The sequence below is a fragment of the Anas platyrhynchos genome, chromosome 7, assembly GCF_047663525.1.
Source record: "Anas platyrhynchos isolate ZD024472 breed Pekin duck chromosome 7, IASCAAS_PekinDuck_T2T, whole genome shotgun sequence".
NCBI lineage: Eukaryota > Metazoa > Chordata > Aves > Anseriformes > Anatidae > Anas > Anas platyrhynchos.
This window is the reverse complement of record NC_092593.1, coordinates 22,796,522-22,821,313: the sequence shown is the minus strand read 5'-3', so window position 1 is coordinate 22,821,313 and position 24,792 is coordinate 22,796,522. Positions and strand designations below refer to the sequence as shown.

Genomic DNA, 24,792 nt, shown 5'->3' with positions numbered 1-24,792 from the left:
ACAGAGACCACCTGAACCAGCCATGGGAAACATGAATCATCTGAGTAAAACACCTCGCTCACGGGAGTTCAGTTTCTTAAGTAACAAATGAAGAGGTACTCTAATTCCCCAGGTTCTGTATTTTCTGTGTGTTTATAATAAATAATTTGATTAAGCATCAATAGATTTTTTCATTACTGCTTTTTCTCAAAAATCTATTTCCAAAAAGTATTGGGGTAGATACTTAACAATGCTTAAATACATGGAAACTCGTCCTGAAGGTGGCGATCGTAGCACATGCGGCTATAGATGGGAAACATAAAGCGAAACTATTTGTGAATCTGTCAAGCATTTCATTTTATATTGCAAATGCAAATAAATTATAAATTAAATGTAGCATCTGTTGTTTTTGTGTTTTTTTTTTTTTTTTCTTCAGAAGATTGATAATTTTTCCTGAAATAGAAAATAAATTTCAAAAACAGAAGATTGTCTTTGACCTCATATCATTCTGGACTTCACAAAAGAGTGGATATATTACTACATATTTACACTGTTGTGTAACATCCTGAAACCAGCCAGCAGAACCTGAACACTGGACAACAGGGCTTTGTTATCCAGAATGAGAGTGATTCTACTTGTCTTTCCTGACAGGGCTGCTTTGGAGCCTTGGTCTTGCTTTCCTCCAGAATCCAGTAGCTAGGATGAAGATGAGAATGCCTCCTTCCCTCGCTTAATTTTTGCCATAGGGGAGTAGTTTCCCTAATGATAATACTCCAGTTTTGATGTATAACGGCTATCGTAGTAGTAGAACATATGCATATAATCATTCTGTTATTTAAAACAGATCTTAGAGACCCAAAATTGATACGGCAGGGATTACCACGATTTTTGCTTCAAATCACATCAAAAGTCTCCATAGTATCTGCATACCTTCAGAGTTTTGCTAAGTGCAGACATGGTCTGCTGTTTGTCTCTGTGGTTAATGCCATCAGTTTCTAGGACTTGGGTGTTAAAATAATCAATGGATAGTTGAGCAGAATGCTCTATAGACTAAATTAGTCCTATGTGGTTAACTGCCTTCAGCTCTTTACTGAACGGAGACTAAAAGAAAATGAATCTGAGCAAAAAATAGCTTGGGTAAGTACTCTGGGGGACAAAGATCACTCAAGAAACAGATTCTCCCCTTTCCCCTGTAAAAGACAACTTTACAATGATGAGAAAAAGGCTTCCGTCATCTGCTTTCCTGTAAAGCATCACATGCAATGCAGCCAAGTCAGCAATTAAAATTTCCGATGTTACTTATAGCAAGATTTGCCAACTACCAATAATCAATAAGACAAACAGGTATGAAGAGTGTACTCCTCAAAGCAGAGACATAACTATAGCTTCATTCCTTCTTTCCAAAGCTAAATCAGTTTAAATATTGTAAAGCTTATTAATTCTGCTCTATATACATGTAGCTTCTTCCCACAAGCAATTGCTCCAGTTATCTGGTCGTCGTGATTGGGAAGAGTCAGCCATGCAGCAGTGAATGGGAGAGGTGCATGATATTCTGTGCTGAAACGTGGCCCAGGCAGTGGAAAACACTGACAGACCCTGACTTTGTAAATCAATATCAATCAATGCCCTGCAAAGTACAGCATAAATCTGGAAGTTCTGGAGAGCTAACCCTGAGGTAATAACACCACTCTACGTTTTAAAGCATTTCAAAAACATTAGGACATTCTCAGGGGGCTTTTGATCCAATTTCACCCCCTTTGGGGCTCTTCCAAGAACTAAGGGTTATTGGAATATATTGGTTTTCCAGACATATCTCCTCTTCAAAACAGAACGTTTAGAAACACTAGTGTGAGTGTGTGATATGCTTGGAGGTACTAATCCTCTTCTGGGAAGTAAAATTCAGCCTGAAAGAATAGGTTTTGATCTAGGAGAACTATCTATTTAGACTTTGAATAATGGGATTCTCCTGATTAGCTAAGATTTCTCTGTCAGCAAATACAGAACATATAGTCATCTTTTACGAGTTATTCATAATGAATATAGAATACTGACAGAGCCTTTGGTGCAAAGCACTCTGGACAGAGACATTTATTCATTGTTGTACAGTGTTTTATTTGTTGCATTTCTAGATATATTATTGCCCAAATTCATCTCTGTCTGAAGAAAGACCAACCTACACATAGCAGATAGAAATGCCATTTTACAAGTACCATGACCAGCTTCCTTATTACATGATTCCTGCATGGCAAACTGAGCAGGCAGAAATGCTTGCCAGACCTCTTCAGGAAGTCACCAGAAAAATTCTGTCTGTACACCATGTGTGTTCTGCCAACACTCACGTTGTGTGACAGTCACGGTCTGAAATGCGCAGATACCAAACCACTGAGGGCCTCAAAGTGAGACTGGGCCTTCCCGTGGTGTACCTAAAAACACAGACACGGTGACCAGAAGTCTTTGTGGTTTGAGTTGAAGGGGCCTAACTGGCCCTCTCTGGGAGAGACCCCTGGAAAGCCAGGAATCTCTTTCAGGAGATTTTGTGAGTGTGAGACGACATTCTCAGTTGAACTTAAGTTTCAGGTACATGGTGAGCAATTCACGTCAGTGCCTGGTAATATTATGGAGAGGATTATCCTTGAAGTTACTGAAGGGCACCTGTGGGACAATGCAGTCTTTAGTCCCAGCCAACGTGGGTTCATGAAGAGTAGGTCCCGTTGACTAACTAGATTTCCTTTTATGATAATATCACCATCTAGTTGATCAAAGGAAATCAGCCAATGTGATATTTTTGGATTTCAGTCAAGCTTTTGACACAGTTTCCCATAGGAACCGTATCCTGGGGTGCCTCAGGCACAGCACTGCTAGTTGGTCGAGGGAGGTGATTTCCCACCCTACTCTGCGCTGTTGCGGCCTCACAAGTGCTGTGTGCAATTCTGGGCACCACAGCACAAAAAGGAAGTGAAACTGTTGGAGAGTATCCAGAGAAGGGCTACAAAGATGGTGAAGCGCCGAGAGGGGAAGACGTATGAGGAGTGGCTGAGGGCACTGGGCCTGTTCAGCCTGGAGAAGAGGAGGCTGAGGGGAGACTCATGGCGGCCTCATGAGGGGGAGTGGAGGGGCAGGTGCTGATCTGTTCTCTTTAGTGACCAGTGATAGGACCCAAGTGAATGGTGTCAGGCTGCGACAGGGGAAGTTCAGGCTGGCTATCAGGAAGAGGTTCTTCACCAAGAGGGTGGTTGTGCACTGGAACAGGCTCCCCAGGGACATAGTCACTGCACCGAGCCTGTTGGAGTTTAAGAAGCATTTGGACTGTGCTCTTAGTCATATGGTCTGAATTTTTGGGTAGATCTGTGTGGAGCCAGGAGTTGGACTCAATGATCCTTATGAGTCCCATCCAACTTGGGATATTCTACGATTCTATGAGTTGGAAATTACACCATTCCTTAGAGCACCAATGAACTTCTCTGGGGACCTAGCAGCAGGTCAAACCAATAGGAAATAGAGTGAGATTAACAGAAGTCTTTCTTTATGAAGAACTGCTTGAATTAAGCTGAACATGGTCCCCAGAGATCAATAACTGTGCTTCTGACTCCTCCTAAAAGCAACAACTGAGTTGCATGTAAAATATAATATCAGCTGTTATGCCTTAAGAGCAACAATAAACAAGTGTTTAATGGTGGTTTTTTATGTTGCTCAGACCAAACAGCTTGTGAATGCATTTTTGCAAAGCATTCCAGAGCAGGAATCATGACAGAAAATGCACAACACTCCTGAGACTCCAGGTTGATTTTAGGAACTGACAGGAAAATATGTGACTTGAGAACAAAAAGCACAGTCTGTTAGGGCATGTGAGATCACCCTGGCAAAGATGCAGAAGACAGATATAAAATGTACATTTGGATGGGTAATAAATACATTTATTTTGAGGTGAATAGAATTTAAATATTCACTGGTATGCCTTTGGTAGGGTGGTGTTGATCAGCAGTACAGCAGCGTGTAAGGAATTCCACCAGGGCAGCACCCACACTTACTTTATGTTTTTTTTATTCGTGGTGCTGGAAAGGTTCGTTACCACAGCGGCGTGTGGGTGGATTCTCAATTTTTTTCAACAAGAGAAGTTCTGACAAACTGGTAAAGGTTTTGCCACTGTCACGTATATCTTCCTCGATGTTTGCGCATGTACTTCTGTTCCCAAACCATGGGTGCAAAGTGTGAAGTAGAAAAAAAAAAAAAAAAAAAAAAAAAAAAAAAAAAGAGCTATATCTTTTCCTAGCCTGAAGGCCAGGCAAGGCCACAAACGCCCTCCCACCCCGCGGCCCAATGGAGGCTCCGTGTAGGACAGGGCGGGGGCGGGGCCGAGCGCGGGGGCGGGGCCACTCGGGGGCGGCCCCCTCCGCACCGCCCCCCGGCGCTGCCAATGGCGCCGGCACAAAGTGACCTTGGCGGCTCCCCCCCGCCCCTTCCGCCGCGCTGCATCCGGGCGCCCGCCGCCGGCCCCGCCGCGCCTGCGCAGAGCCCGCCCCTCCCGCAGCGCCAGCCCCAGCCCGTCGGCCCTGAGGAGCGGCAGCCGCAGCCGGAGCCGGGTGAGTGGCGGCGCCGCCATCCGCCCCCATCCGCCCCCATCCGCCCGCCCGCCCGCCGCCACCCGCCCGGCCGCCCCCTCACCCTCTCGCTCTCCCCGCAGAGACACCGGATTGTGGCCCCCGGGGACGCCGCCCGCCGAGATGTTCGCCTGCGCCAAGCTCGCCGCCTCGCCCGCCCTGGTGAGCGCGGCGCCCCCGGCCCGCGGAGAGGCCCCGGCCGCTCCTCACCGCGCCCCCCCGGGGCCGGGCGGCGGCCGCGGGGCAGCGGGGGCCGGGAGGGGCCCTGGGGCTGCCCTAGGACGAGCCCCGGGGGACGTGGGGGGTGGTAGGGGGGCGGCGGGGCCGGGGGCTGCCTCGGTTGGGGCCGGGGTCCTCGTCAAGGTGAGGGGCCCCTTGGGGCGGGCAGGGCCGCGCAGCGCCCGGCGGCTGGGCCTGGTGCGCAGCGCCTCGCTGTAGGTCAAACTCCAGGCAGTGCCCGGCCTGCGCGGGGCGGGGGATTCTTGCCCTTGTGGAGACAAGGGGCTGACCTCCTTCCAAACGTCCTCTCTGGCCTGCGGAACAGCCCCTCTCGCAAGCAGCGGGCACGGCACGGCCTGCAGGAAGAGCTTTGTGCGAGAGCAGGGATGACCTTAGGCGGCTGGAAGCCCAAGGACATACGCAGGCCTCTCGTGAAGGAGGATTCATTCATTGGTGCCTTGCTAGGCTTCAATGTCTACGCTACGTCCTTGCGTTTAGCAACCTGGGAATTCATTTTGGAATCTTGTATTTTCTCATTTTAAAACGCATATCGCTGCCACCTGGTCTGTTTTCCCTTTACTTGGTCGCTGTTTTGTTACGTTTCCTGTCAGCAGGAATAGCTTCATTGAATAATCTAGCTATTCATAAAATGTCATCTGAAAACGGCGCTATCAAATTGCGCGGCAGCATTTGTTTCCATATAATCTACTGTATATCCAGCAGTGCAAAGATTTCTGTCTTTCTGTTAAGACAAATGGGTTAGCAGATGATAGTCTTAAAACCTTAAATAAGACTTTACAGGAACAACTGTAATCAGGTGTTTCTTCTTTATAACTTTTTCCCTCCTTTTCCAGATCCGTGCCGGATCAAGAATCTTGTACAGACCAATTTCGGCATCTGTGTTCTCTAGGCCAGAGGTCAGGACTGGAGAGGTACCTTATATACAAAATTCTGTATCTTCCTAAATTACCTGGTGAGCCTGAATGTTCTCAGCCTAGAGTTCACTTGTACTAACTCAAAAATCTCTGCTTTGAAACCCGCTTTATATCAAACCTCTAATAACACTTGTTGCTGTCCTGCTGTTTCCCCCTGAGAGAAGTCCTTTGTGTTTGACATTGATTGCTTTCAGCTGAATGGGTAACATTCTGAAGTCTTTAACTCTTGGTTATAGTCTCATCCCTTGCAAGAGTAACTAGGCTGTGGTTCTAATGTAACTTTTTTATAACTGCAGAATAACACTGTATCAAGCTGGTCATGGAAAATGATCTGTGTCTGAATATAATGTTTTCTCATGTTTTGTTTTCTTAGGGCAACTCAACACTTAATGGGGCCCAAAACACTGTCTCCCAACTAGCACTTAGAGAATTCCAGACTAGTGCTATCAGCAGGGACATTGACACTGCTGCCAAATTTATTGGTGCTGGTGCTGCCACAGTAGGTGTGGCTGGTTCTGGTGCTGGTATTGGAACAGTCTTCGGTAGTCTAATCATTGGCTATGCCAGGTAATCACTCTCTCTCATATAAAAGTCATATGTGCATATGTATCTTGATGCAGCATTTACAGATAAGCTAAGTTGTAGTAAGGATCATGGAACTGTAATAAATTCTGTTAATAATTACTAGTGTTAAACACAGATAAATAGCGTGACACTGCAATATATTCAGCAGGATGGCTCTGATAAATTCAGAACTTGGTACAGTTTCCCTGGAGAAGTGACATGGAAGAAATAAAATCATTAGAGTGGGTCAGCGTGTTGGTCACTGAAGTTCAGTGTTCCAGCATTCCGTTCCAGAATGGAATTCAAAATCTAACCTGGATCTTTTTCCATAAGAGGGGAGAATTTCTAAAGAGAAACTGAATGAAACAGGCATAAAATAAGCTTTACTTCATTACTCTTTCAACCACTGAAGACTTGATTATATCTTATTTCTTAATAAAGAAAAGGAGGCTTACCTACGTGAAGAAGCATAAGTGTTTTCCAAACAAAGCTAAAGTGTTTGGGGTTTTTTTGGTTTTGGCATGAACATGTCAATAGAGGTTGTGGAATATTATTTAATGATACTGTGATGGTTTTCCTGCCTCTCCAACATCACTGCCACCACTTCACGTAGGGATAATTCATTGGCTTTTTGTAACAAACTGCTCCATACTTGTTTCTTTGCTCTACGTGGTTTCAGTTCTTCAATTTCTTTGTGAGCTACTTAATGTTGTAGACATAAACTATTTGGAATAGAGTTCTAATGTTACAGATAGTAAATAGATGTATAAACCATAATGGTTCCTGCATGGGAGGCAAAGTAAATTCCAAGACTGAATATAGTCATAAAAGCTATGTTCTTATGGAATATATAGTCTGCATAACCCGAATTTAGTCTTAATTGCCAAGACAGTTGTCTTCAATGAAATCCTTGCTAAAAAATATAACAATTTGTGCATGGATTTCCTGTTATAGAATCTGTGGAAGGGAAGTATGAGCTTTTGGATTTGTCAGGTACATTAAACTGTGTATGAAAAATATCTTGAACATAAAGATAAAAAGGTCTTACACCTTCGCTTTCTTTTAGAAATCCTTCTCTGAAGCAGCAGCTGTTCTCATATGCTATCCTGGGATTCGCCCTGTCTGAAGCTATGGGTCTCTTCTGTCTGATGGTTGCTTTCTTGATCCTATTTGCCATGTGAAAGGAGATCTGCCTATAATACTGGCATTGGAATGTAACTGCATATTTTATGGGACTCCCAAAATGTTGGTGTCATGGAAATTGATGCTATTTCCAAAGTCATTTCATTAAAGATAACAACTTTAACAACTGTCAACCTGTCGCTTGCATTTATTATCTTTCTCATTAGGATGTCTGGAAGACAGCATCTTGTTTTTCAGACCCTGGGGATTTGTCCTGTTAATGACATATCACGTAGGACCCTTAAAACAATGACTTAAAGTCAAACATTTTAATGTATGTGGGAGCGGTATGTGTTTGTAAAAATAAACCAGTATACACTGACACAGCACGAAAAGCTATATTGCTGGCCTTGTTCCTTTACCTGTTTCAAATTTACCCAGAGCTGTTTCTGTGCACAATGTGTTTTTTTTTTCCTCAGACTAGCTAGCATACAGTATATTTTTGCACTGCTTGATAGAAGGAGCCAAGCAATCCACAGTCATAGGAACGTTCTGTTTACCTTTGTTCCCAGTTACATGATGAATTTTGATCACCCTAGAACAAATTTTCTGCTTGGTTCTGACCACTATCCAGGTTGAATTAAACTGCTGGTCAAAGGCATTTAATTGTGGCTAATAAATGTTATTTTCTTACTTAGAGCATTCTTAGCATCACCTAATTAAAACAGAACTTCCAGCTTCCTAATTTTGTAAAGGCAGCATTGTGTTTTCTTCTAAACTTTTTTAATAGCAGTAGGATCAAGGCAATTTAACAAAATGTCTGCAGTATCAGCCCTTGCTTCTCACAGCATCTGTCTTCTAATAACCTAAATGCATTTAAGTTATCTACATATACAGCAACATACTATGTGCTCTTACATACTAACTTGGTGGGGAGCTTTGAACATTAAATAATAGATCTGATCTTTCAAATATAGAGTGGACTTTGGAAGAAGGTGAGTAGGTTTATGAGCTGCCTTGTCCTGCTGTTACTTGAATTGAGGGAACTGGTGTGACCTGTAAGTATACTGTCCTTCAGGAAATGGAGAAACTTGCTCACAGCTCTTAGACTGGTGTGATATGCAGGTAAGGCCTTTGTTTTAATCTGAATTTAAATACGGTGTTCATGTAGCCTAACTTGAACCTAGCATAAGAGGCTACTTCTCCTGTATTTTCTTTGGAGAGAACAGTCATGTCTGCAAAAGGATTAAACATTACTCTAGAAATACGGAAAGCAACCTTTTATTTAACTGCAAGTTTGAGTGTAAGATGTGTGATATCTTCAAGTATTCAGATCTAGCGTATTAGTAGTGCCCTTTGTGATGATGTCTAGAAATGGTTCTCTGGGGATTTTTGCCCTAGACATAGGGCAAATAATGATCACTGGAATTAAAGCTTAAAGCTCATCTGTGTACTGCTGTCCTTCTGGCAGTAGTTACATCTACTTATCTGTATTTCTTTGTTCTCCCTGAATCTTAATCTTCTGTTCTTTCAGTGCTGTAGAAATCTCTGCAGGCCTCCAAGGTTGGTAGTCTGCATTTGCCAATATCTTGGACTGGTCTAGGCTGATAGGGAAGCTGAATTACACTCCCAGCTCTACCTAAATGCCAGATAAAAATTAAATTCGTGGATTTAAATATATTTGTGTGTGTGTGTGTATATATATTCTATGGTATTTAGAGCTAACTGGAAATTCCTCTCTAATTTCTGCTCTCCAATGGAGAATATAATGAGCTAAGAATTCAGTGAGTTTTTTCTCATCACTTCAGACTTGGGTAATTGTTTTAACTCTACATGTAACTGCTAGTCTGTTATACAGTCATTAACAAGAATTGTGTTGAAGTTGCATTTAATTAATAGCACTCTAATTTCAATGAGAGCACTTAATTCAGGTTTCAGATTTCTTTATCTAGGTTCCAGGTTTATCAGATTTCTTTAGCTAGGTTAAGCCTAGCTCTGGATCAGTTAATAATACTTAGAAGTTGGTCTACATATGAAATAGCTCTGCTGAGTTACGATTGTGTGCTTGGTGTACGGAGTTCTGGCTAGCAGCTGTTCTGGAACCTCGATAAGAAAGCTGAGTGACCACAATTACTGGACTTGTATCCAGTCCTTTCCTTTGTGGTTCACTTCTGTCAACATGTAGTCTTCTCTTTACGGTCAGCCTTGTTTGAAAGGCAGCACATAAACAGATTTCACACCTGACATATCTTAGTAGTAGCATCTCCCCAAGCTTGACACGTTTTAAATCACTCCACTCACTGGTTAACATGGTTCAAAACCAAGCAAAATTGCTGTTAAGTTGTGCTAACTTCGGAAGAATTGGATGTCAGTGTTACAGATAAAGACTAACCCAGCTCTTTCAAAACATGGAGGCAAACCTTCAGGCAGGGAGGGTTATCCTCCTTATAGACAATAAGAGGCTTAGCCAATGAGGAATGGGTGGGTTTTTCACATCCTAGGGCACATGGACTCCCTTTATTCCTTTATTTTCCATGTTCTTGAAAAACAGTGTGGTTTCGCTGGTTGTTGGAGCACTTAAACAGCTCAGTTAAGTTTGGGTGGTCTTCCAAAAAGATAGTGTGTTCCTAAAAATGCTCACAAAAGAGATAACTGTAAAAACCATTTATTTGTCTGCATGTTACAAAGATATATATATATATATTAGTGACTGGATAGCAGTGATCTGTCTAAAAGGACTTGACCACCTCCATAGGAGCTTACATCAAGAAACATTTCTCGTAGGTCAAAGAAAACATATATAAAGTCCCGTGAAGCAACAGTAGGCTTCACTTTTCCTGAAACCTTTGTTGTGCTTTCAATTTGGGAAGACTGATATCCTCCAAACTAAGGACTCTGTTCTTGGATGAAGCTAGCTGCAGCAGAGATCTCCACTGTCTCTGAAGTGCTCTGCCTGCTGTTCCAGTAGCTTCAGCATCATTCCACCTCTGAAAGTGATGTGCACAAGTGTTATCCTAATGTGTGGTGAAAGAAATGTTTATTTTAACCAGTTATGTTATTATGTTTTTGCTGCAGGCGAGTGATTCATGCTTCCAGACCTGCTTTTTTCTTTTTTTTTTTTTTTTGTTCTTCCCTGCTTATACTCTGTAGGTGTTCTCTGCAGCAGTTTGAGGCTAAAGGCAAAGAACTTGCAGTTGAGCCTTCTGCTCAGACTCAGGATGGATGCCATGTAAAGGTAAATCTGAAACCGAAGAATACCTGTTTCAGATGCAGCTCTTAGTTGCTCTGTGCAAGAGGTTTAGAACTGTGCATAGATTTTTGTTCCTTTCTGCAATATCTCTTGTTTGAGCCTTTCACGACATACTTAGTAAAGAAGAATTCAAATTAATTAAACAGGTTTATCCCACTTTATCGTGAAGGCACAATACAGCACTTCTGTGAAGTTCTACCAAAGCACTTGACAAGAAATGAGGCATACCATGTTGACTTCTGCAAGTTCAGGGAAACAGGCGATGCCATTTACATAGTGTAGAATTGGCTTATGCTACTGGAACTAATACTGTATTTTAGAAGATTTTTTTTGTTGTTCATACTCTCAGGTCGAGATTTTGATCAGTCTCAGGAGAAAGGATTGGTAGTTCAAAATTTCATCCATGGCTGGGAGCACATACCAGCTAAACTGTGCTGATGTCTATGATTAGGGTATTTTTGAATTCATCCAAAATGTTTCCGATTCCTTCTGTGTAAAAAAAATTAGGTGAAGCTGCTTATGTTTTATGTTCTTTGTGCTTCGCTGCAGTGTTTTTGGTGGAGTGGTAAGTTGGAGGTGTTCAGCAGAGCTGTGGCCTCAGGCAGGAGGCAGCTCCTGCCCACCGGGCTCCCCTGCGGGCAGGGCTGTGGTGTGTGGCGGAGCGGGGAGCTCAAGGAACGTAGCCTGGGCTGAGCAACATGGATGTGACGTGACTCAAGCAGAGCCCCCAGCACTTCGGGGCCACCCTGCAGCAGCAGGGCCGGGGCTGTGCCGCAGCTCCTCATCAGCACTTCTACACGAGCCCTCCCCTCCCTGAGTGGTTTTACCCCGAGTGCAGGAGGAGGCACGGATCTCACAGGGCTTGGCTCCCAGGCCTGAATTGTACAAGATGTGGCCAGGGAAGCCTCAGGGCAGGCATTTAAGATCCCTGGCGAGGCAGAGATGGTGTTTAACTGCCCTTAGTAGTAGGCAGCCGCCTAACGACCTGCTGTGACGGGCCCTGACTGCCCAGCAGGCAGCGCCTCGCCGCCGGCCCTTGTGGTCACCCATCCACGCGCAACCCGCGCGATGCCCGCTTAGCTTCGGCGGCGCCGCGGCCACACCCAGCCGCGCGGCGCTTCCGGCCACACAGGCACCCTCCTCCCCCCCCTCCCCACGGCCCCGACCGCCCCGCCGGCGGCGCCCAATCGGCGTCGCGCGCCGCCCCTCGGCGCCACGTGACCCGCGCTCCTCCGCCGCCCGCGGAGATGTCGGCGGCGCTCTCGCGAGAGGCGACGGAAGCCTGTGGGGGACCCGGCCGTTAACGCGCGCTGCGGGCCCGGTGAGTTTGTAAACAGCGGCTCCGGGCCCCTCACGGCACCTCCCGGCCCGCAGCGGGGCCCCGGGCCCGGCCGGGAGCGGCTCCGCCGCCGCGCGCCGTGCGGGGGCTGCCCGGGAGGCGGTAACATGGCGGCGCCGCTCCGCTCCGCGGCCGCCCCCTCCCCCACCGCGGCCTGCGGCTCCCGCCGCCCCTAGAGCCGGGCGGGGCCGGCACCGGGGCCGCAGCGCCGCAGGTAGGGGCGGGGGCGGCCTCCCGGGGCTGCCCTGCCCTGCCCTGCCCTGCCCTGCCCTGCCCCGGGGCTGCGCGGCGCGGAGGGCCCGGGCCGTGCCCCGCTGCAGGCGAGAGGCGTGGGCCCGCCCCGCATCGAGCGGCTCCCGGGGCGCCGCCGTAACGGGTGCGGGTGGCTGCGCGGGGCCTCGGCGCGGGGGGGTTATCCCCGCGGTGTGGGGCATGGGGGGGATGGAGGGGATGGAGGGGGTGTTGCCGTGCTGCTCCTGCGGTTTTGTCCCCCCGCAGCCCCGTTCGTGCAGTGGGAGCCGGGAGTGCGTCTCCGTGCCCCAGCCTCAGGCTCTGACACTCGCTTTTCTTTATGTTGCCTTCTCCCAGGAATGATCGTTCTCCTCCTCAAATGAAGGTAGCCACCTGTTTCTTCATGCTAGAGCGCAAAATTCTGATAGGGATAGAAATTCTGATTCATCCGCTGCCTTGCAAATAACTAACTCAGACTGAATTTTTTATTTCACCTTCTAAAGTACTATCTTTATCCTCATCTTGTCTCATCTATTCTGTTCACAGCTGTGAAGGGCCTTTCCCAAGCTCTTGCTGGGTGTAAAGCTACATATGGTTGCCATTTGCTTTTTATTAAAAAAAAAAGGCTAATGTTGCTGAACATAAGTTTAAGTTACTGCTGTGTCTACATGAGATGGCATTAAATGCTAAATTCAACATTCGTTTCAAGGATGAGTAAAACTTTTCTTTGTGGTCCAGGGCTTCTAGTAAGTGTTTTGGATGCATCTTCAACTTCTCATTGAAACCTACACGGCTGCCCATTGATGGAACTCCAGCTGTAGGCGTAATTGACAAGCTATTGTCAGGTTAGGCATTCACTTGGATTCTCCAATCTAAGTTGGAAGAATCAAAGTTGGAAACTGCAATATTAAGAGAAGCAATAATTTTGACATGTTGTCATGAACTGCTTGTTATAAACATGCATCGAAAGAAATGTGAAATAAAAATAATTCCATGTGCATGTGGGGTGAAGGTGCTTTTAAAAAAATTCATTATGAGTTTGTTTTACTACTGACGTGCCATGCTAATATTTAATCAACTATTTGAGTCTGTGATCTTCTTCACTGTGCAGTCATATTTCTGTCCTGATTTAAATTCTAGAAATCTGAACATCTTTGGTACATCTTTTTCCAGAAACTTCTTGACTGTGCAACATGTAACATAAGGTGCTTTCAGGTCCTAAATTTAATCATGCATACTTCTATGAATAATGTTTGTTATCATGCTGCTACTGTGTTTTTGTGACAGCACTGAGTGGCCTGAAATATGCTGTTCTTTTGAATTCTATTAATTAAATTTGGGTGCCTCTATTGCCTAACATTCCTCTCTCGTCAGCTATTCTTTTTCTCCACAAACCATTAACTAAACTTACATTTTTACATGTAAATGCATGTTTACATTTAAAGTGTATCTGTTATTTCTAATATGAACATTTTTATGATGTCTTAAAATGATCTTGAAGTAACATTACCTATTTTCAGTGGAATAAACATGATTAAATAGTACTAACTTCTCTTTCTAATAATGAATTGCCTTTAAATTATCATGTCCTCCTGCATAACTTAAGCAGGTTTGTTTCAAATCAATAAGGTGCACTCTAAGAAGACGCTGAGTAAAGTTAGTGATAGAAATATGAGCTGATATTTAATAGCTATACAGTAGCTCGTATTTTTACAAGTTGGTGCCACGCTGTTTCCAATTGTATTCTCTGTCAGTTGCAGTTTAGCAGGAACTCAACCTGCAAATTTTTCTGTTAGCTTCAGTTCAGATTTGTGTTTGTCTTCAGTAAGTTATTTCGAGCAGTGCAGTGTGGTTCCATTTCTGGGTAAATGCCAACGGTCACTTACTTTGTTGCTTATAGGGGGGAAAATCAGTAAATCTCAATGAGCAACGGGAGTCCTGTAGGGAGATGATCCTAATATTTTAAGGATTTTTGTTCTCACTTGAATTCTAAATTATTACACTCAGTGTTTGTTAGGTTGATGGACAGTACTAAAACATTCACACCTAGGAAACTGAGCTGATGAAAGTAAGTCCTAGTATCTCACTAAGCAAATCGTGAAAAGATCAGGGGAATATTAACTCTATATTTCTTCTCTGAGGCTCACTGGCTTTTGACTTCTTTTTAAGAGCTATGTTCACATAGCATGAACTTCCACTAATCAAGGCAGGAGCTGCCCTCCAGAAGTGTTAGGCCTAGGGACCTTTCTTTATTCAGTCAGTGCTCCCTGTCTACCAGAATTGTACCTCCTTATGCAGAAAGCCTGATCCTTCAGCAAAACCAAAGTAACTTCATTGTTTTGTTTCTGTACACGTGACTCTCTGGCCAGTGGACTTCTTGTTCTCATTTGAACTTGTTGAGTCAATTGGTCCTCGCTTCTCACACATTTTTCCTCTTACACAGTTGCTGCCTTCTTGTTTATTGTAAGTTAATTTCATACCTTCCTCAGTTTGTCTTAGATGTCAGTTACAAATACATAACTTAGGGCATCAGGAAAAAGTGTTCAGCATTAGGCTTTTTAAAGAAGAAATCAGCTGTGTGCTGCAGGTTTTGCATTCTTCCTTATTGTTCCCTAGAACTCTGAAACTGACCATGTGTCTTCTAGGAAATGGAACAGCCACTCTAGTAAGCAGCGGAGTGGCAGTAGTGAAGAAGTTGTTCCTGTTTTCCTCTTTGCCAGTTTTTGGGGCTTACAGCCTTCAAATGTTCTGGACTACGACCATCTGCAACATTCTCTTGCAGAATCTACCGAGTCACTTTCTGGTGATTCTGCTTCCTTTATGAGGAGGAAAATTTGATTTTTTCCAGTTTTTTTCTCCTTCAGTCTACATTATTCATTTTTTGTTTGTTTGTTTGGTTGGTTTTTGTTTTTTACAAAAAATTCTATGGTGGCATTACCAAAATACAGTTGGTAAGAACACTTTTGAAAGTGGTCTCTAATGGTGAAGTATTAATTACTTTTGATTCATCTTTCTTCTTTTGCATTACAGGAAAGTGAAAAGATAACAAAAAGCTGTTCCAGTCTCTCTGGGTAAGTGGAATGACGGCTTTTTCTTCTAAAATGGAGTTGTTGATTTTATTTACTTTATTTCTTGTTAAAGTATTACTTTTACTTATTCACTTTACATCTTGTAAGTGATGTATTCTACATGTAAACATCTGATTTTTACTGAAAGTAAAACTTGTAAGGTTGACTGCCTCCATAGGAATGAAGATCAAATATGGGAAGTGATTAAAATTTATGCTGTACAATGCTGTATTCAAGTATTGCAAATATAAAAGGTACTCTGTTTATTTTGATTTGCATTGACTAGTTTGGCTGCATGAGAAAGCCAGCGCTTTTAATTTTGGAGTGGTTACATTTGGAAAACAAAAATAGCTTTTCTTTTTCTCATCTAAAGAGGCATCTCTGTCAAAATTCCTACATAGAGCCAAACGAATCGCTAAATGTAGTTCTGCAGGTAACTGTTACTGTTGCTCTTGACTGTGACAAATATATTCAGTCCGCTTGACTTTAGTTAAAAGTGAATGTGGAGATGAAAGAGTTACGCGCTTCAAGTAGAAATTGTAGATTGATAAAGACTTTGAAAATCTTTGACCTTGTCCTTTTATGTTACAATTTTGTTTTATAAGATGGAACTTTTAGAGTACGATCTAAAAAATCTTATGCTATTAACTTCAAGCAATTGATGATTGAAGCTATGATGGGGGCTACGTTAAAGCTTACAGAGGGTTAATAACTATACACTAAGAGTTTATGGTGCAATAAAAAGGGGCACAATCCCAGATCAAATGTAAAGAATAAAAAAAAATGTTGCATGTACATGGTTAGTCTTGAGAAAATGCAAGCGTTGGAAAAATACATCACTGATGGTCTAACTTAAGCACTCTGTGATGTACAGACATAAGAGAGACTTAATGCTAACAGACTACCATAATTCTGATCTGTGTCCAAAATCTAATACATTTTTTTTAATCCCACTTGCTCATTGTGTTTTCTAACCAGAATATGTAGATGTGTCTATAAGTGGTCAGCCTAGCTGCAAAACCTGGGTTTGCAACACATGTAAGATGGCAGACTCAGTCTGTCCTCTATGGACTGTCCAGTTCAGGCATGTGTGTGGCAGCGTGACACTCGTGAGAATGTCTGCTCTTTCTTGCTTGCAGGCCAGCAGAGGAATGCTGGAGGAATAGAAAAATTCTAAGGGGCTTTGGTGCTTTTGTTTGTTTCTTTGTTTTGTTTTTCCTTCCAGATTTTGTCTGTTTATAGTTGTCTGTCTTCTCAGTAGATCCCATCCTTTTATGTTCAGTTCAGGTTGTTTTCTTCTGTGCTGTTTGTGTCAACTCCAAAATTGCAGGTTGCTACAGGGTTTAATGTAAGAAATTACAGACTAAGGCTGCATAGTCCAGGAACAAGTTAAGGCATAAAGGTCTTTTGGCATATAGCATGTTTGATGCTGATAAAGTGTTCAGAGGTTTTAGGAGCAAGTCTGACAAGTATTAATAGGTATGTGTAAATTATTTTTCTCAGCAAATTTGGAGATGTTTTTACAGGATTTATTAATATACCTGCATACGTTTTAAACAGCTATTTAAATGTTTAATAGAATAAATTTAAAATGAGGTGTCAGCTGGGTTTTCCATGCTTCTGACATGTAGGGAGTTAAGAGAAAACAGAACATTTACCAGTAAAATAAGCCAACAAGACATTGGCTAAGCATACTATTCTCTTCTTTTACAAGTTGTCTACAGGAATGTATTTTACAAGCAAGCCTCGGAGGATGCAGTAATAGTTTCCAGAAAGTGTACTTCAGATGTTTAATTGAAGTCTTATAAAAATATACAAATGATTGTTGAAGCTATTTTTGTGGTACACATAGATGAACTCTAGTGTGGTGTGTCATAGAAACACCTTTACTTTTTAAGTAAGCACGCTGTCTTAAATATTAGTAAAATGTTTTCAAACCGTACTGTTATTGTTTCTCTCTGTATTTAAACATGTATACATACTTGCAGGTATATAGTTTACTGTGCTGTTTGCCTTCCAGATTATGAGTGATGAGGCATGTGACATTTTAAAGTACTTTCACTTCAATCTGTTTTTTCTTTGTACTGTAAATACAGAGTAAATGAACACCAAAAATGTTAGATGGCGTTCTGGTTTTAGTATCAAAATTGATTATACTGCTGAGCTTATTTGATGCTTTTCCTGTTCAGCTCTGATTCTGTTTCTCACTGAGAATTGCAGTGAGAATTTATAGGTTTCTTTATGCTACTAAAAGAGGTTAGGATTGGAAGGCTTGTAGAAGAAAGCTGTACTTCAGTGGATTGTAATAATCATTATTTCACTGAAGTATTTGGTTTATCTGAAGAGAAAAAGTTAAGGCTAGACTTTGATTTTCAGATGGAATTGCTTCGAGAGCTATCTTTTTCTTCTGGGTGACAAGGTGTTTGCTTGTTACTTGGTTAACGAAGATGTGTAAAGTTTATCTGTAGCGTTTGGATTGGAAGTTCGCGTGGGTTGGGAGAGTAACGTTTTTTTCAAGATGCCATTTATCTGTCCTCTGTATAATAACACATAATGTAGTGTGAGAGAGAAAGAAACTAGGTCCTTCCTTAGCTTTCTTTCTCCAGGCTGAACAAACTTTTCTCCGTGCTACTCCTCTTGTATGCAGTAGTCCAGCCCCCTAACTATTTTGGTGGGGCCCCAGCTGGTTTCTCTACAGTTTGTCATCTGCTGTGTTTTTAAGGGCTCAAAGCTGGACACAGTACTACAGCTGTAGCATCATGAGTGCCAAATAAAGGAGAATAATCACTTCCCTTGATCTGCTTGCACTGCTCTTGCTAATTCAGCCCAAGATGCTGTTAGCTTTCAATGCTGCAAGTGACATGCTGCTGAATCGAGTTCAGTTTGTTGTCCTCCAGGAGTTACAGGTTCTGCCCCAAAGCTGCTTGACAATCATTTGGCCCTCAGCCTGTAGTATTGCATGGAATTATTTTGTTCTAGGTGTGAGCTTTGCATTTGTCTTTGTAATAGGTAAATACAATCCTTACTGATGTGGCTAGACTAATGAATGTGAGCCCTTTGTTTTCCCATCCTGTCAGATCCGGTTTCTATTTAGATTTATAATGTCCAAGGTCTTGTTGGAATGCGTGCGTGAACTCTTTAAAGTGCAAAAGCTTTAGTGCTTCAAGGGACTTTTTTTTTCCTCAGATGTTAACTGGAATCCCTTTACAAGGCAGTATCTCACCAAGTTCCTTGTGGTCTGCAGTCGAGTAATATTAGAAAGTTCAGGACACGAATCTGTCTCCAACTTTTTTCCACTAAGTTATCCAGCAGGACAACACTTTTTTTTTTTTTTTTCTTTATAAACAGGATATTCAAAATTCACAAGCTTCACAAACTAAAACATGAAACCAGGTAACTACTTCATATGCAAATGCATGCTTTGGTAATATTTGTTTAAAAGAGAAAATGGACAGACAGGAAAAGTTCATCTTTATAGATTGTGACCTAAGAAAAATGCTAACAGTGTGGGTGTTGTAGATTTTTATGGCTGATACTATGCACTTGTCAAAGACTCAGAGCAAGCTATATTAACAGATATAATGCTTTGTGAGCAATTTTGTTAATTCAAATCTTCATCCTTTGGAATAAAAAAATAATCATCTTCAGCCATTTCTGATAAAGATATAGCTCTTCTGTTCATCGTGTATATCCATATGTGTGTATTGCAGCCATATTTCACTATATGGTGCCCCACGATCAAGATTTAACAAAGCTAATTCCTTTTGAGACCTAAAGGAGACTGACCCTGCTATTTTTGAACCTGCATTAAAAAAATAATCTGCTTTGCATAGCTGAACAATGCCAGTGCTTATGGAATGGCTTTTAAGTGTCCGTGGAGTTTGAAATAATGTACAGTAATTAGGGTGGAATCCTAAAGCTTCATTGAGAAGAACCTTAGTTTTTATCCTAAAGCTTTAGTTATGAGTATTATATATGACATTGTTAATATTCTTTAATAGTGGTAGTACCAAGTTCATAGTTTTAACAGTTCACAAAATACTGCACCTTTTCAGAAACTTGAGACAGGTTATGGACTCTCTGCAAAGAACAGCAGAGCAATCTCCATCCCTGACTTGCTTTGGCATCCTGTCTGCAGGACATAAATGTTTCCCTGAGCTGTCAGTGCCAAAGACTCTAAAGTTTCTGGCAGCCATTCATCTCTTCTTGGTTTGTGATCTCAGTCTCAGTATCCTCGTTCTGTTGAATGTATATATTTAGAAGTGACACTGGAATCTCCCCCCGATGTTTTGCTTCTTTGCTATTTGGTGTCCATGGCCAAGGACACTGGGCTCTCCTTCTCCTTGAAGTAATACCCTTTGCAGCTGTTTTTACCGTACAGTCTTAGAGAAAAGGATCAGGTAATATATGCCCTGCAGATATGAATCTCTGAGGTATTACGTCTTAAATGGTTTGCTTAGGCTTATTTGAGCTGTTTTGTGCTTAGTGCTAAATGGTGTATATTCTTAGTATAGTTAGGCAGCTTTCAAAAGCCTTACAACTTTTCATGACTACTCTTTTGGGGGAGAGATGGATTTATTCTGCTTATGATCGTTAATCACAAAGACATCTTCATACATCAAGCCAAGCTGAGGTCAGAACTAACACTGTTAGATCTACATACTTAGATCTCCATGCTTAGAGATGAATGTGTTTCCTCCAGAGTAAACCTTCAGATGGGTTAAGAGTGCTTGTCATCTCCTGGCTAATTAGATAAATTTGTGCTTTTTTTTTCCCCTCCCGTTACTTGACCTCAAAATGAGATAACTTTAGTGATTAGTTACTCATCACTGTTGGGTTTACTGATGTGACAGTATCATAATTTTATGTTTGCTGTACCAGTACTTCATTATTTTTAGTTGTTGATGTCACTCTATCTACATATTACTATTATGCTTGTCTAGCACAGCTTGACCCAATCCCATGCATGCTCTTTCTCTTCCCAAAGTGGCCTGATACTACCTTGCTTGTAGAATGAGAGTGTGACTGAGAAATGCGCTCTCCTTTCTCTTCTTCCACCCTCTCTCATTCTTCCTAACCCAGAAAACAGAGCCAGCGGATTCATTTTGCTTTGCTGGAACCCAAAAAAGGAAGGGGCTGAGGGAAAGGCTCATGCTACAGTAAGGTCCACTAACCAGGAAAGTATTAAAAAGCAGTAGAACCCAGTATGAACTTGAGAGATCTTGCAGCCAAATGATTCAGGAACAGAAAGCTCAAAATTACGAGATGAGGGACAGTTACACCTCCTGGCCACAGCTTCTTAAAACCACCTTATTCAAAAAATTAGTACAATATCATTGAAATGTCATAGAATTGCAAGGCTTTTTTGTACTGGTATCATGAAAAATTCAAATAAGTCACCACATTGGTACCCAGGCATATGGTACAGATGTGCCCTGGTCTTACCAAGGTGGAAGGGGAGGGTGAGACAGCAGACCTGCATGAATTTTTTTCCTTGCTCTGCTATAGGAACAAACAATGTTTTTCTTTTCATTCTCTACTTTACCTGAAGCTTCCTTGCATAATTTAGAATATTTTACCTAAGTTCGAGCATCAGAACTGAAAAGACCTTATTTGCATGTAAAAACTTCTGTGATGCAACAATTTGTTGCAGGCATTTATTAATTAATAAATTAATTGGAAAAAAATCTGTAGTTCTTCAGTATTTTAATTCTTCTTGGTGGTATCCTTGAAACTTTATTAGTGTAGTTGTTGCCCTCACTGAACTTTACAGATAATACGAGGGCTGATTTTTTTCGCTTTTGTACAAGAGTTCACACTTCAAAAATGAGAGGTACTGGAATTTTTTATTAGAAGAATATGAATGAAGTAGTTTGTCCAAAAGAATTAATAGTAGAAGCACCTTTTTCTTTCTGAGAGAGGCAAACTTAATTGGTGGATCTGGTGAGGTAAACAGTTTCTTCAAAAAAACTGTTGTATTTCATTATAGCATGTCATTTGTCATTACAAAATCATGGATTGTTGCATATTTAACAGGCATAGTAATTAATATCTACTTTCAATTGCAGTTCATTGCCATGAAAAGGAGGATATGGTAGCTTGCCCTATGAAACAGGTTTATATGTGATATCTGGCAGGTATGTGTATCAGTATGTGTGGTAAGTATGCAAATCAGCACAAAATATAAGAGTGTTAGTATTTATTACTTCATTCTTAAATGTTTTTAGTCTGTTAGTAATTCAGTTGTATGGCTGTGATGTTACTAAAGTACACATTTTTGTAGTTATGTTTGTAAAAGATGACATAAAGGACATCTGCTAACTTTGCATTACAGATTATGAATAAAAAAAATACAGAATCAATCACTTTCATCTGTTGGCAGTGTATGCTTGAGTACTCAGTATTATCCGCTGCTTTGTTCTTTTTGGGGGCAGCGAATTGGGTAGTGATCACAGTGTATTTTCATTTCAGTAGCAAGCTGTCTTACGGTGTTTTCAGGTATCTTCTGCAATTGATCATTTTGCACACAAATACTTGCCTTTCTGACTGAGATGCACAGTTTAGACCTGCTGTGTTTCTGTTTGGTCCAGATGTTACTTATGTCCTGCGTATTTAGATTCTTACCACAGCTAAAAGGCAGAGGTTGTAGAATATTAAAATCTCCTGTGGATGTTAATGTATTGATAACTTGTTGCGATATTTATAAAACGCTTTCCACTCTTCTTAATACAGGTAGCACAACGACCTGTGGAATATGAGTGATGACAAACCCTTCTTATGCACTGCCCCTGGATGTGGCCAGGTAACGGTCTGACTTGAACTTAATAACATTGATCAAGTAAAAGTAAAACAGTGAAACGTATTTTGAGGGACTGAAGAAAAGGGGGTTTATGATGATTGGTAGAAAGTATCCTGCTTTCCAGTTTTGCTGAAAAGCAGATGACAGCAAGAAGTTCTAGCATTTTAATTGTGTTTATTCAGAAAAATATTATCCATACAAGGAAAAGATAATTAAATTACCCTTTCTGAGCTGAACGCAATTTCATTTGTTAATCTTGCCTTATTTGTTTTCATGAAAATGTACATATACATTTTCATATTCACTAAATGTAATTTGTATTAGGTAAGCTGCATTTTTCAGAATATTACGATGTTAGTGGGAAACTTATTGTGAAGTTTGCAGGCATTCTTTGTTTAAGTCTATGAAAAATGTCAATTTTTTTCACTTCAAAGTAGTTTATTACTTTGATTAATCTTCACATCTGTGGTGACTGCAGATATAATATAGCTCTTATTTATGTATGTTTTTGTTGATGGGAGGTGCTAGAAGTATACATGCCACAAAATGTGTTTCAAATCCCATAGTGCTTGTAACATACTCTGTTAAATAGCATTAGTAGATATAGCACTGAGTGAGCAGAAAATAAAAAATACTAATAATGAATGCTTTAACAGATGGTCACTTAAAAGGAAGCAGTCTTAACACTTTTAATTTAGTAACCTGAAAATTAATGAATTTACATTTATCTGCTGCATGAAATTGGCATCCCTGCTGCCTTTTTAGAGAACTAATTTCTTAAGCTGGATTTTTTCCATTATATTAGTGCACTTGGATTTATTTGGATTTTGAGTTCAAAATATTTCTATTCTTATTCTGAAAACAGTTTCTGTGATGACTGACAGTGTTAATGTTATATTAATGGAACATTTTGTATTTAAATCTGGAAAGAACTAAGATTTCTTATGTCATATATGTTCAGAGACATGAAAAGTAACAGAAGAGGACTGCCTTCTCCTAAGCAACGTTTGTCCTCATTCTATTTGAATCTCATTTTAATGTAAGCTCTGTCAGAAGTGTTTTGGCAACTAAATCTCATATAAGAAGCATCATGGGGCTACAGCAATCCTCAATTGAATTGAAGGAGAAGTTTATGTCCCAGAGAATGGGCAAAGCTTCTCAAGATGCCAGATCGTGCTAGATCTGAGAGAGGCAGTCTGAATATGGAGAACCTGTTCCCTCCAAAGGAGCCTTTCCATCACATAGTGCAGACAGATGTATTTGAGACTTACTATGATAAACAACGTTTGTGGTTTATGTTATATCTAGGCATAAGTCGTAGGAGCTATGGATAATCGGACATTTAGTCCTTGGCAAGGGGAGTTCTAATTAATAAAAAAAAAAAGTGTCTGGCCTGTATTATACTGCCTTTCACTAATCTTACATTTTTAAATCGCCTTTCAGCTCAATGTGTACATGTCCTTTCTCACAGAAATATTTTGGATAACTGTGCTGTGAGGTCAACTAAGCTTTCCATTTTGTTTTCCAAAAAATATGTTTCATGGGTATCATACGGGACGTATGTGGAGTGACTTGAATGATTGGGGAAAATTCAGAAACATAATTTGGGTCCCAAATGCTCATAAAGGAAAGTAAGAGAATATTTTGTAGACCTGTTCTTTTTAGGAAGCCTGTATGTGGGGAAACCTTTTTTTTTTTTCTTTTTTTTTTTAGGTTATCTCAATTGAAACACTAACTTTACCTAAAATTACAGAGAAATAGTGAATTGTAGGTTAATAGAAGTAAGACTCTTCAGCACATAGTTTGTCTACCTACTGCTTCTTTCAGAGTATACCCCAAATTTTGGAGGAATTATGCAAAAAACTGCTGGGATGCATCTGAAAACTTGAGAGTTCTTAAATTGCTTTTTAGATTGCTGATAAGTTCATTCACAGCCTTTCAGTTGTCTGATGTTCCAGTGTTTCCTATTCTGTCTGCCTCTTAAATTATATAGTAAGCTGTTAGGAGCAAGAGATTACTTTATTTCGGTTTTATGCTATTAAATACAGTAAGAGTGTGTTTCTGATGATCTGATTACAGATCATTCTTTTTATTGTGATAATACGAACAATACAGAATTGAAATAGTGATAATCAAAACAGAGTAAAAACTGTTTTACATGTTGTCAAAATGTCTTTCTGTAGAGTTGTGTTTGCTGTGTTCACATTCAAAATTACAACTGTTTCTTAAAACTTTCTGCCACAGCGTTTTACCAATGAGGATCATTTGGCTGTCCATAAACATAAACATGAGATGACACTGAAATTTGGTCCGGCTCGTAATGATAGTGTCATTGTGGCTGGTTAGTATATACTTTTATAACTAGTTTATTCACTTTTCTGGTGGAATGTGCATACGTTTTATGTATTTTCTGTATTTAATGCATAGACTTCCATTAAGACACTATGCAATATTTTCTTCAATGTAGTTGTCTGCATCATGTTTAGTAAATGTTTTCTCACATAATTTTGTTAAAAATCTGAAGCCAGTTATTCTACCTAAGTAACTTTATTTATATCTGATACAAGATTAAGTATTTTTCAATAACCAGTTCTTTAAGAATTAATTAAATTGTGTAGTAAGCATTCAGTAAGAACACTCTAATAAAGGCTACACCTAACAGGGTCTGTAACTAGGTTATGCCATATT

The 24,792-nt window shown here is 41.1% G+C and overlaps 2 protein-coding genes across 8 annotated transcripts in view; both read left to right on the top strand.

Annotated features, from left to right (window-relative positions):
• The first annotated feature begins 4,402 nt into the window (after positions 1–4,402).
• On the top strand, positions 4,403–7,611 carry ATP5MC3 (ATP synthase membrane subunit c locus 3). Its single transcript, XM_027461005.3, has 5 exons — positions 4,403–4,559; positions 4,661–4,739; positions 5,651–5,728; positions 6,105–6,298; positions 7,362–7,611. Exons 2-5 carry the CDS (start codon positions 4,701–4,703, stop codon positions 7,474–7,476), a joined length of 426 nt encoding a protein of 141 aa, XP_027316806.1. The 5' UTR covers positions 4,403–4,559; positions 4,661–4,700; the 3' UTR covers positions 7,477–7,611.
• Positions 7,612–7,758: 147 nt separating this feature from the next.
• The window catches only part of ATF2 (activating transcription factor 2), a 55,393-nt gene continuing 38,359 nt past the window's right edge, over positions 7,759–24,792 (top strand). For 2 of the 7 annotated variants that reach the window (XM_038182429.2, XM_038182428.2), the window contains exons 1-5: positions 11,851–11,988; positions 15,268–15,308; positions 21,374–21,442; positions 22,038–22,107; positions 24,349–24,445. In XM_038182429.2, the coding sequence (XP_038038357.1) occupies positions 22,060–22,107; positions 24,349–24,445 (145 nt within the window). In that variant the 5' untranslated portion in view covers positions 11,851–11,988; positions 15,268–15,308; positions 21,374–21,442; positions 22,038–22,059. Of the gene's footprint in view, positions 10,653–11,850; positions 11,989–12,594; positions 12,623–15,267; positions 15,309–18,653; positions 18,699–21,373; positions 21,443–22,037; positions 22,108–24,348; positions 24,446–24,792 lie in introns of those variants that run through there. The other 5 variants (XM_038182427.2, XM_038182426.2, XM_038182424.2 and 2 more) reach the window with 5 other exon arrangements.

Coding starts and splice junctions, on each gene's coding strand:
- ATP5MC3 (XM_027461005.3), top strand. CDS start 4,701: ATGTTCGCCTGCGCCAAGCTCGCCGCCTCGCCCGCCCTG. Junction 5,729..6,104: donor CAGAGGTCAGGACTGGAGAG/GTACCTTATATA, acceptor TTGTTTTCTTAG/GGCAACTCAACACTTAATGG. Junction 6,299..7,361: donor CTAATCATTGGCTATGCCAG/GTAATCACTCTC, acceptor GCTTTCTTTTAG/AAATCCTTCTCTGAAGCAGC.